General features: G+C 48.2%; 4 protein-coding genes across 4 annotated transcripts; 2 read left to right on the top strand and 2 right to left on the bottom strand.

The window, feature by feature from the left end:
• Nucleotides 1-749: 749 nt before the first annotated feature.
• Nucleotides 750-2,310, bottom strand: P175DRAFT_0439411 (RNA-binding protein; the record flags this gene model as incomplete). Its single annotated transcript, XM_040893961.1, has 4 exons — nucleotides 750-892; nucleotides 979-1,969; nucleotides 2,033-2,196; nucleotides 2,274-2,310. 4 exons carry the CDS (start codon nucleotides 2,308-2,310, stop codon nucleotides 750-752), a joined length of 1,335 nt encoding a protein of 444 aa, XP_040751548.1.
• A 1,248-nt stretch (nucleotides 2,311-3,558) lies between these two features.
• Nucleotides 3,559-3,961, bottom strand: P175DRAFT_0439241 (uncharacterized protein; the record flags this gene model as incomplete). The annotated part of the gene is made up of 2 exons (XM_040893952.1): nucleotides 3,559-3,847; nucleotides 3,918-3,961. 2 exons carry the CDS (start codon nucleotides 3,959-3,961, stop codon nucleotides 3,559-3,561), a joined length of 333 nt encoding a protein of 110 aa, XP_040751547.1.
• A 1,215-nt stretch (nucleotides 3,962-5,176) lies between these two features.
• On the top strand, nucleotides 5,177-7,705 carry P175DRAFT_0502313 (GTPase-activating protein GYP1). Its single transcript, XM_040897350.1, has 5 exons — nucleotides 5,177-5,293; nucleotides 5,378-5,871; nucleotides 5,932-6,815; nucleotides 6,904-6,996; nucleotides 7,047-7,705. The coding sequence occupies exons 2-5, from the start codon at nucleotides 5,511-5,513 to the stop codon at nucleotides 7,206-7,208; spliced, it is 1,500 nt and encodes a 499-aa protein (XP_040751546.1). The 5' UTR covers nucleotides 5,177-5,293; nucleotides 5,378-5,510; the 3' UTR covers nucleotides 7,209-7,705.
• A 307-nt stretch (nucleotides 7,706-8,012) lies between these two features.
• On the top strand, nucleotides 8,013-11,045 carry P175DRAFT_0533131 (U4/U6-U5 snRNP complex subunit PRP6; the record flags this gene model as incomplete). The annotated part of the gene is made up of 3 exons (XM_040900030.1): nucleotides 8,013-8,395; nucleotides 8,514-10,806; nucleotides 10,899-11,045. 3 exons carry the CDS (start codon nucleotides 8,013-8,015, stop codon nucleotides 11,043-11,045), a joined length of 2,823 nt encoding a protein of 940 aa, XP_040751545.1.
• Between the last annotated feature and the right edge of the window lie 55 nt (nucleotides 11,046-11,100).

Here is an 11,100-nt window from a genome sequence, read left to right as displayed (position 1 = left end):
ACCATTCATTCAAAGTGAGCGAGGAGCGCTACAACCCCCTATTTTAGTACTTTACTACACAAACCCGGACCTCCTACAGGAGCTTCACGCCGTCGATTCATGATAGACATTCATTCTCGTCCTAGTAGTCCTCCCAGATGGATGCACGATACATAAAAACCCTATTTCTTTTTTTTTTTTCTTTTTTTTTTTTTTTTCAGTGCTCTTATGTAGTCGAAGGATATACTTTGTAGAACAGGCAGGCAAGGCACAGGACCAAGTAATACACTAGTTATCCATTGAGAGAATATTATATTTGAAAGAAAAAAAGGGGGAGGGGGAGGAGGGCAAGGAATAATTGTTGAATTGGTACTCCGTACATAATATTATTGGCATCATTTCACTATTTTGGATTGATAGACACATCCTCACGAAGCTAGCCTCACCCAACCGACGTGATAGTTGAGCTAATGAAGTAAAAAATAAAATATCAGACTCTGAAAAGCGAAAACAAAAAAAAAAAAAAAAGAAAAAAAAAAAAGAGGACCAGAATTGGAGTTTTGAGCAGGGACATCAACAATAACAGCTCAATATAGAACTAAGGAAAGGCGGCGAGGGAAAATGAAGACAAAGAAAATGAATGAAATAAAATGGTAGTTTGTATAAAAGAAAAGGGGGAGAAAAAGGGGCAGAAGGGGGGGGGGGGGAGGACTCCGTAGGTAAAATAATGTCGGTTCGTACGCTATGGATCAATGTACACACATATTAACTTAGCCTCGGGCGTAGGGATGGAAGCCTCGGTGGCCTCCGCGTCCTCCTCCACGGTAGTTTGCTCCAGGTTTACCGGCGTTCTTGGGGCCTGTGGGGGCGTTGGCAGGAGCTGCGCTTTGAGGTTGGGGGGTCGGGCCGGATTCTAGATTTTTTTTTTTTTCCATCAAGGGAGGTTAGAAGAGATGGCCTGGCCAAATAGAGAAGAAATATCATGGTTGGGAGACATACCGCGTCCCATGCTGCCGGCACGGTTCATAGCTTGGGGTCCGGTGGGAATGTTGGGCTGGGGCACTTCGTCGTACATGCCTTCCCACGAGGTCGGGCCTCCTTGCTGGTATGGGGAGAAGGCTCGATTCTCCATTGCGCGGCGAACTTGCTGCTGCTCGTACTTTTGTTGCTCAAATGCTATCTGTTCGTGAGCATTGTAACCGGGTCCTCCACGTGCGCCGGTGTAGTTACCGCCCATGTTCATGTTTCCACCACCCATAGCATTCCCCATTTGTCCTCCCTGTCCTTGGTTTTGCATCTGCTGCATCTGCTGCATCATGGCCGGGTTCATCATGTTCTGCATCTGAGGAGTGGCGCTCTGGGAGGGAGGGCTCATGCTTGCTGATTGTTGATTATTGCCCATTTGCATCTGTTGCATCTGCTTCATCTGCATTTGCTGCATCATCGCGGGGGTCATCCCAGCCATGCCCATGCCACCCATGTTTTGGCCCTGGGCAGCGGCGACGGCCATTTGCTGTTGCATCAAAGCAAAGTACTGCTGCATGCGTTGCCAATATTGAGCCATCATTTGTGGGGTAAGACCACTAGCCATGCCGCCCTGTCCTTGAGCACCAGGCTGCTGCTGAGAACCATCGCCTCCACCCTGATTGCTGTCCCGGAAACCATCTCTGCCGCGGCGATTCCCGCGATCACCATCATCGCGTAAATTTCCCCTTGGCTGAGCCTTTTTCACTTCGATAGGTTTGCCGAGAATCTCAAGAGGGCGTGAAAGAGCGGCTTCAACAGCAGCCTCGCTATCAAAGGTCACAAAGCCAAACCCACGCGGACGACCAGTATCCTTATCGATCATCAAGGTAGCATCAATGACTCGGCCAAACTGCATGAAGAATTGCTTGAAATCCTGCTCGGTTGCCTCTTGACTGACACCTCCAACAAAAATTTTGCTTGTCTTTTCTTGCTCGTCACGTGGAATAGCCCGTTTGGGGTCGATCTTAAAGACACAATGAGTCAATTATTCTTGAATCGGAGTATAGAGAATTTCATTATAACTTACAATCTTTCCATCCAGGTAGTGTTCTTTGACCATCACGGTGTTTACAGTTTTTGGATCCCTGAAAGTTAGGAAACCGAACCCTCTGGATCGGCCTGTAGCACTATCGCGCATAACAGTGCATTCCTGTACTTCTCCAAACTGCGAGAAATAGTCTTTCAAAGATTCTAAATCATGAGGTTAGGACTGCGTAAATCCAGCGGGGAAAAAAAACATATTGGATTAGTTGTTTCAAGGTACATACGATCTGTTGTCTCCCAATTTAAACCACCGATAAACATTTTCCTATCAAAAAAAAAGGTATTATTAGTAACTGTACCCGTTTCACCACCGGTACATGTATTGAATGGATTAGAAATGCTGAAATCAAAAGGCAAGACAATCTAAAACGGCGGATATGGCTGGCAAAGCTGATGATCCATGGGGTTGAAGTAAAGCACACAACACCTCGCGGGTTGTTATGAGAGAGCTCTAATATTGGCGGTATTCAATGGCATGGTCCTGCAAATTTGAGCACTCAGGTACACGCGATGATCGGATGAAACCGCGATGTCGAGAGTGAACTAATGCGAAGTATCCTGAAGGCCATTGGCTCTCGCTGGACTGTCTGAAATGTATACATGAACAGACGTTGTAACCGAACACTCGCAGTGGGATATCGTATTTCTAGTCACAGCCACTGGATTACAAGGCGACCCAGCAGATTGAAGGCCAGCGGAAATAGGCTCCAGGGACCGGGTGGATATGCGAGGAATAGACAGACCACAAGTTGAAATATGTCAGGCGGAATAAGTCAATTGTTTCTCTCTGTCTCTCTGACCAAAAGTTCTCTGCCTGTCTGTCTAATAGAATCCGAAGCTAGGTAGGGTAAACTGATCGATAATGCCCAACTAGCCAGCCGAGGCTTCTATTCCTCGCTGGGCGTGATCTATCAAGATATACCGACATGAAGCTATATAGTATCAGCTGCACTATAGTCGCTCGATATAGGGGCTCGTAGAGTTAGGATTTCGATATTTGTTTCCCCGCGATTGTAACTCTGATGCGCACTCGTTGATAATATATCCTCACTTGAGTCTTGTACGATGGAGAAAGCTTGCACCTCCATCGGCATCAGAATTCTATAGATCAATCTGACGAGACTAGACGCCACCGTCCAGAGGCTGATTGTAACATTTCCTCTCCTCTAGTAAAAACGACTGTTCCCACCAGAGAGCCTTGACTCGAGTTTCATCCTTCTTTCCGCCCCAATTAAGTTATTCATGCCATAATAGTGCCTCTCCCATGGATCACCAGCTTAGCCATTGAACAGTCGTAGTGCAGACACCATATCCAGAACACCGAACCCTTGATGTTGTAAAATTGACTTGCCTGTGGAAAAGGCAGCACCAACTTGTTGCTCTCCATAACTCGTGTACAGCTCGTGAAAGCAACATATGGGTTCATGGGAAACAAGTTGTGTAGCCAAGGATGACGAGGACAAGACACAGAATAAAATGCAACTCGATAAATCTAACAAGGAAGAAAACTTACCCGTCTTCTTTGATGCCAGTTCCCTGCGGTTCTGGTTCTCCGGTTTGAATGGCAGCTTGACCATTGAACCCCGGGTCGTGAGCAGCCATACCATTTTGGAAGCCAATATCATGAGACTGGGGATGATAAACACCATGCGTAGCTTCACTCTCCTGATATGCCTCGACAGGTTGAGCAGCGGGAATATGAGAATAATGAGCAGGTGTATCGGGTTCTATAGGATTGGGAGCTACAGGAGCAGCACCACCGGCAGTCGATTGATTCGTCGCTTCATCCGCATCATACCTAACACACAGAGAATATTAGACTTGTTGGAACTTGCTTCGCCCCGGGGGAAGGGGGGGGGTGGTCGTACAGATCTGCGAAAAGATCTTCCTCAACATCCTCGGGTTCAGCCATCGCGACTAGGCTTGGGATGATTGGAAAGACGGGAAAAAAGAATTAGGATGGAGGAGCTGATCACAATAAGTAATTCTGGAAATACCAGATGCGACAGAGAGATGGAGGTGAGCAAGGGCGAGGTGATGGAAGACTGGTCGGGTCTTCTTCAAGTCAGGTTAGTGAGGAAGGGACTCTCTTATGGTCGAGATAGGGAAATCTAGAGAGAACGATGGAAGTGAAATATGAAGGCTTAGTAGTTAAAGGGGGAATGTGGGAGAAAGAGAGAGAGAGAGAGTTGTGTGAGAGAGAGAGTGAGAGTGAAGAAGGAAAGAAGGAAGAGGCGACGATGTTTCAAGAGAGATGAGAGGTTCTTCCGTTCAAAACAAAAATTCCAACCGTTCTGACAGTGTAAATACCTGTATTGCAGTTTCTTCATTTCTTCTCTAACCTCTCCTCGGGTCTTCCATTTTCTACTTTAGCGTCTTCATTTGAGTTTCTCCATACGGGAGCTATACTGGGACCCCCCGACAAAATTACCAATACCCTAGACCAGAAATCTAGATAACACATACTGTCTTATATACGTAATTACCAAACAATACCTTTGTATTGTACCGTAATGAGCACCAGCCATCTCTCTCTCTCTTGTTCTCTCTGTCTGCCTCCTCGAACTTAATTGTCTGCTGTGCTCTCATGGACGATATTCCACAGTTCACTCTAGTTTTCCTCTTGGGATCGACGTAGCAGGAGAGCTCATACAGTTCGAATTGGGAGATAATGGGACCGTCTGCACTGTAGATTTAAGAGAGATCTCTATGAACAACAGCCTCATCGTGTCATTCAACACCCCGCACTACTCTCTCCTTCCCCTGCCTCTTCGACATTGACCCGATGACCTGTTCGATTGACATCATTTCCTCCGCACGAGTAGCCCAACACAATGGCTGCTAAGAAGAATCAGCGCCAGGTATGTTTGCGGTCGATTCCTTTATTTATCATCTTGATCTTCTGTTGTTGGAGTCGCAGCTGATCCAATGCTCGCATCTTCTAAAGGAAATGGTCCAGGTTGGTTCGTGCCTCATAACCCCATATTGTCTTAATCCTGGATCAGGTGGCTGATATAGCTCCCCACTTCCGTTCACAGATCGCTCCGAGTATGTTTACATTCACCTATGCGTCAAACCCTCTACAGATCATATACATCGCCATGGTTATATACTGACGCTCTGGAAGACACTCAAGCTCGCCGTTTTGGAAAGGGAGATCGGTATCACAGAACCAAGGAACCGCCCAAGCACCTGACCACAACACAGTCGTCGGAGCTTCATACTCGCATGTCAATATCTTACAGTTTGTTCTCCCTCACTCAATTGGAAATCGAATACGATCGAAAAAAAAATGGCTGCTCTCTGACATCTGGATGTTTATCGATAGAGGATTGCCGCAACAGCATGCGCAGCCCCGGACTCCGCCCCGGTCTTCCTCTACGAACCACCAACAGATCTCCCCTTCTCCCCATCGACCAGGGGTATGGGTCGCCTCTCCCCGTACATCATATTCCGGCATCATGAATCAAGATATTGAATCATGGGGTCACGACCAACCCGGAGGAAGGGTTGACGATGAAGACGATGATGCAGAAGAGGAGGATATCGTCTATGATGATGACGAAGATGAATTTGGGTTACCGAGTATTGCGAGTATGCGGAAAAGACAAAACCGAAATCTTGATGCTTTTCAACCTAAAACGATCGATCTATCCGTTCGCCCCGAGAGCAAACCTTCAACCCTTGGTGTTGCCCTGGGGAATAATAGACAACGAGCGAATAGCTCTGATATTGCAGAGGAACGTGATATTCCCTTATATCCCACAACTCGGAAAGGTGAAGGAAATATCCTTCGACCTCAATACAAAGATATTTTGAGAGGTATACCTATTAAACCCCCTTTGTTTCTCAGTGGAAATTCGACTAGCTAATATCACAAAGACCCTGCAAATGCACTAAATCTCATCAACCATGCGCCGCCTCCCAAAAATGCTTCGCCAAAGGAGATGGACATGTATACAAGTCGCATATCACGAATCAACAAGTTTAAACGTCTCCTACAAACAAGCACGGTCCCGCTGCCTGAGTTAAGAAACCTTGCGTGGTCTGGAGTTCCTGATGAGGTGCGCCCCATGACTTGGCAACTCCTCTTGGGGTACCTCCCTACAAACAGTGAGCGACGCATTTCAACTCTCGAACGAAAACGAAAGGAGTATCTGGATGGTGTTAGACAGGCTTTTGAGCGTAGTAGCGCAGCAACTGCTGGAAATCCGCCACCTTCGGGCACTGGACGTGGCAGGGGCTTAGATGAGGCGGTTTGGCACCAAATCAGCATAGATGTTCCCCGCACCAGTCCTCATATCCAGCTGTATAGTTATGAGGCTACCCAACGATCACTAGAAAGGATCCTTTACCTCTGGGCCATCAGGCACCCTGCCAGTGGTTATGTACAAGGGATAAATGACCTTGTCACACCACTCTGGCAAGTATTTCTTGGCGTCTATGTTACCGATCTTAACGTTGAAGAAGGAATGGATCCCGGTCAACTCCCTCGAAGTGTCCTTGATGCCGTGGAAGCAGACGCGTTCTGGTGCCTGACAAAACTCCTAGATGGGATTCAGGATAACTACATCTATGCCCAGCCCGGCATCCATAGACAGGTTAGGGCGTTGCGCGATTTAACCTTACGTATCGATTCAACTCTTGCTAAGCATTTGGAGAACGAGGGAGTTGAGTTTATGCAATTCAGCTTCCGATGGATGAACTGTCTGCTCATGCGGGAAATGAGCGTGCGGAATACTATACGAATGTGGGATACATATATGGTATGCTTTATCATCAAAGGATCTCCCCTCTTTCCTTTTTCTCGGACCTATTCTGGAGGCTTTGCGAGAGTACTAAATTTTTCTCCAGGCTGAGGAGCAGGGCTTCTCCCGATTTCACTTGTATGTATGTGCTGCGTTTCTTGTGAAATGGACAGATCAGTTGGTGAAAATGGATTTTCAGGTAAGGGTTTTTTTTTTGGCTTGAGAAAAATACATGCTAAATAGATGCAGGAAATTATGATGTTTCTTCAAGCGCTTCCAACAAAAGACTGGACTGAGAAAGACATTGAACTCTTGCTCAGTGAGGCATTCATCTGGCAAAGTTTGTTTCAAGACTCGAGAGCCCACCTGCGTCCATCTGGAGACCATTCTCCCGAAAATGGCTTACAGTGACAACAACCCTACCCTCCCCCACCCAGCATAAATGTCCGCTGCGCGAGACCATGCTTGCCCATCGCTAGTTGGGAACGCATATATCCCCCCTCCCTTCATTTTTTTTCCTCGATCGAAGGGATGTCAGTTTTGGTTAAGCGCAGGTAATCCTTCCAGAAGACGACTCCTATCCTATACCATTGCGAAGTATTTGCGAAGTTTGTATATCATCTTCTACAACGCATTCCATCCGCCTCCACACATGTATTTTGCTGCTTTGATCACGCCGTTATAATCTGGTTGGTTGTTAAGAACTTTTGATGACACAAACTTAATGTTATACACCCCTCATGTTGTTATTCGTGTTGGGTCAAATGAGGAAATGGATATGAGACGAGTGCAAGAAAACCCATGTCATAATAGAACCAAATATGGGTTCAGAGTAACTAGCATAGCATTATCGATTTAGACAATAATGTTCATATAATATAGCATAGTTCCTAGAAAGGTGCCACTTGTCAAACAAAGGGGGAAAGACCGACCTTCAGCGACTCTACAAATGTAATCTGAGTTTGATTGATCCTTACTCAAGACTGACAATCCAGAAGCCCATTACTTAGATCCATTCTGAGGATCCTCCAGGGTTCGGGCGACAAGCTGGAGAATATTATATAGTAGGTAGGATCTACTTGGCCGGAGCGGAACTATGATTTTGCGACAGGTGCCCTTTTGATAAAACGGAAGCTCTCGCCATCAAGCTGGAACTCGTCACCCTGCAGCTCACCTTGATTCGCCTTCACTTGTCTTTCACACGATTTAGCCAAGATGGCTTCCGGACGGAAGGACTTCCTGAGTCAACCCGCGCCCGAGAACTATGTTGCCGGTCTGGGTCGAGGTGCGACCGGCTTTACCACTCGCTCAGATTTAGGACCTGCGCGAGAAGGTCCAACGCCCGAACAAATCCAAGCCGCACTCGCGAAGAGGGCGCAACTCCTCGGGGCAGCCCCTCCCACAGCATATGGCGCATCTCGAGAGAAGGGTGGAAAAGAAGATAAGGCAGCAGAGGAGGAAGATGACGATCGGTTTCAGGACCCAGATAACGAAGTTGGGCTCTTCGCATATGGCCAATTTGACCAGGAAGATGACGAGGCGGATCGAATCTATAAAGACGTAGATGAGAAGATGGATAGGCGCCGGAAAGCAAGAAGGTTAGTTCCTTCCCCCTCCCCTCCCCTTTCATTTTAAAAGTGATTTTGTTCATCGGGTTCACCCCCCCCGGTTCGCTCTCTGGACAGAAGACCGACTTGATTCCTTCGCCACCTATAGGGAAGCCCGAGAAGCTCAGGAACGCGAAGATTACGAACGGAAGAACCCCAAAATTCAGCAACAGTTTGTCGATTTGAAGCGGTCTCTAGCCTCGGTGTCGGAAGAAGAATGGGCGAATCTCCCCGAAGTCGGCGATCTGACCGGCAAAAATCGACGAACAAAGCAAAATCTACGAATGCAACAGCGCTTCTATGCGGTCCCGGATAGCGTGCTTGCTAGCGCGAGGGATTCGACTCAGTTTGACACTACAATCGCGGAGGATGGTGCTCAAGCCGAGCTCCAGGCGGCTGGGGACGGAACGATCACAAATTTCGCGGACATTAGCGCTGCTCGCGACAAGGTCCTCAAAGTGAAGCTTGACCAGGCAGCTATGGGCTCGTCTGGAGACGCCGCGTCCGGGAGTGCGACCAATATTGATCCGAAGGGGTACCTTACGAGCCTTACACAATCAGAGCTCAAGGCTGGTGAAGTGGAAGTTGGGGACATCAAGCGTGTGCGTGTTTTGTTAGAATCCGTGACGAGGACCAACCCCAAACATGCTCCTGGATGGATTGCGCTTTCGCGGTTGGAAGAGCTAGCTGGCCGAATCGTCACTGCGCGGAATGTTATTGCCAAGGGCTGTGAACTATGCCCAAAGAGCGAAGATGCATGGCTCGAGAATATTCGCCTTAATGAGGGACACAACGCTAAAGTCATTGCTGCAAATGCCATTAAAAATAACGATCGATCTACACGACTTTGGATCGAGGCTATGCGACTTGAATCAGAACCCCGGGCAAAGAAGAATGTTCTACGACAAGCCATCCTCCACATCCCTCAGTCTGTTACTATCTGGAAGGAGGCTGTTAATCTCGAAGAAGATCCCGCCGATGCGCGTCTTTTGTTGGCCAAAGCAGTTGAGATTATACCTCTCTCCGTCGAGTTATGGCTTGCACTAGCGCGCCTGGAAACCCCTGAAAATGCACAGAAGGTTTTGAACGCTGCGCGCAAAGCCGTTCCTGCCAGTCATGAAATCTGGATTGCTGCCACTCGACTTCAGGAGCAAATGGGCACTTTTGAAAAGGTCAATGTGATGAGAAGGGCTGTCCAGTCACTTGCGCGCGAAAACGCTATGCTCAAACGAGAGGAGTGGATAACAGAAGCCGAAAACTGTGAAGAGGAGGGTGCTATTCTTACCTGCGGCGCGATCATTCGTGAAACTCTGGGATGGGGTCTGGATGAAGATGATGACCGCAAAGACATCTGGATGGATGACGCAAAAGCCAGTATTGCCAGAGGCAAATATGAGACTGCAAGGGCGATCTATGCCTACGCATTACGTGTGTTTGTGAATCGCAGGTCGATATGGATTGCTGCTGCAGATCTTGAACGTAACCACGGCACCAAGGAAGCATTGTGGCAAGTGCTTGAAAAAGCAGTTGAAGCTTGCCCGCAGAGCGAAGAACTCTGGCTTCAACTCGCAAAGGAGAAATGGCAGTCTGGAGAAATTGATGACGCTAGACGTGTCCTCGGGCGCGCGTTTAACCAAAACCCCAACAACGAGGATATCTGGCTGGCCGCTGTTAAGCTGGAGGCGGATGCCCGCCAGACAGACCAGGCCCGAGAACTCCTTGCTACGGCTCGCCGCGAAGCTGGGACAGACCGTGTTTGGATCAAGAGCGTCGCGTTTGAACGACAACTCGGCAATATTGACGATGCACTTGATCTGGTGAACCAGGGCCTCCAGCTGTATCCCAAGGCCGATAAGCTCTGGATGATGAAGGGCCAGATCTATGAATCGCAAAACAAACTTCCGCAAGCCCGAGAAGCGTACGGAACCGGGACTCGTGCATGCTCGAAGTCCGTTCCGCTCTGGTTGCTGGCCTCGAGATTAGAAGAGACGGCCGGTGCTGTGGTCCGCGCCCGCTCCGTCCTTGATCGAGCTCGTCTTGCCGTGCCTAACAGCCCCGAGCTATGGACGGAGAGCGTGCGTGTTGAACGACGTGCCAACAATATCCCCCAAGCGAAGGTCCTCATGGCGAAAGCCTTACAAGCCGTCCCCTCATCCGGATTACTGTGGAGTGAGAGTATTTGGCATCTTGAGCCACGGGCACAGCGTAAGTCCCGCAGTCTGGAGGCGATCAAGAAAGTCGATAATGACCCAATCCTTTTCATTACTGTGGCGCGTATTTTTTGGGGGGAGCGTAGGCTCGAAAAGGCAATGACCTGGTTCGAAAAGGCCATTGTCTCCGACAGCGACTTAGGGGACGCTTGGGCATGGTACTATAAATTTCTGTTACAACACGGCACCGATGTAGGTTACCAGTTCCCCCCCCCCCCCCCAAATCTCTTCTCATCATGGCAAAATCTTTCTAACATTTGATTTTTTTTTTCCTCCCGCAACAGGAAAAACGAGCCGACGTCATATCAAAGTGTGCCCTAACCGAGCCTAAACATGGTGAGGCCTGGCAGTCAATATCCAAGGATCCTTCCAATGCATACAAGTCGACAGAGGAGATTCTCAAGCTCGTTAGCGAGAATCTTACTCAGTAAGGGGAGCGAGCGCTTTGTGATTTCACTTTCAAACTGTGTTTGTCCATCAATACAT

Source organism: Aspergillus ochraceoroseus (assembly GCF_002846915.1).
Source record: "Aspergillus ochraceoroseus IBT 24754 chromosome Unknown P175scaffold_5, whole genome shotgun sequence".
Taxonomy (NCBI): Eukaryota; Fungi; Ascomycota; class Eurotiomycetes; order Eurotiales; family Aspergillaceae; genus Aspergillus; species Aspergillus ochraceoroseus.
The sequence above is the reverse complement of the archived record's forward strand: the minus strand, read 5'-3'. Positions and strand labels throughout refer to the sequence as shown.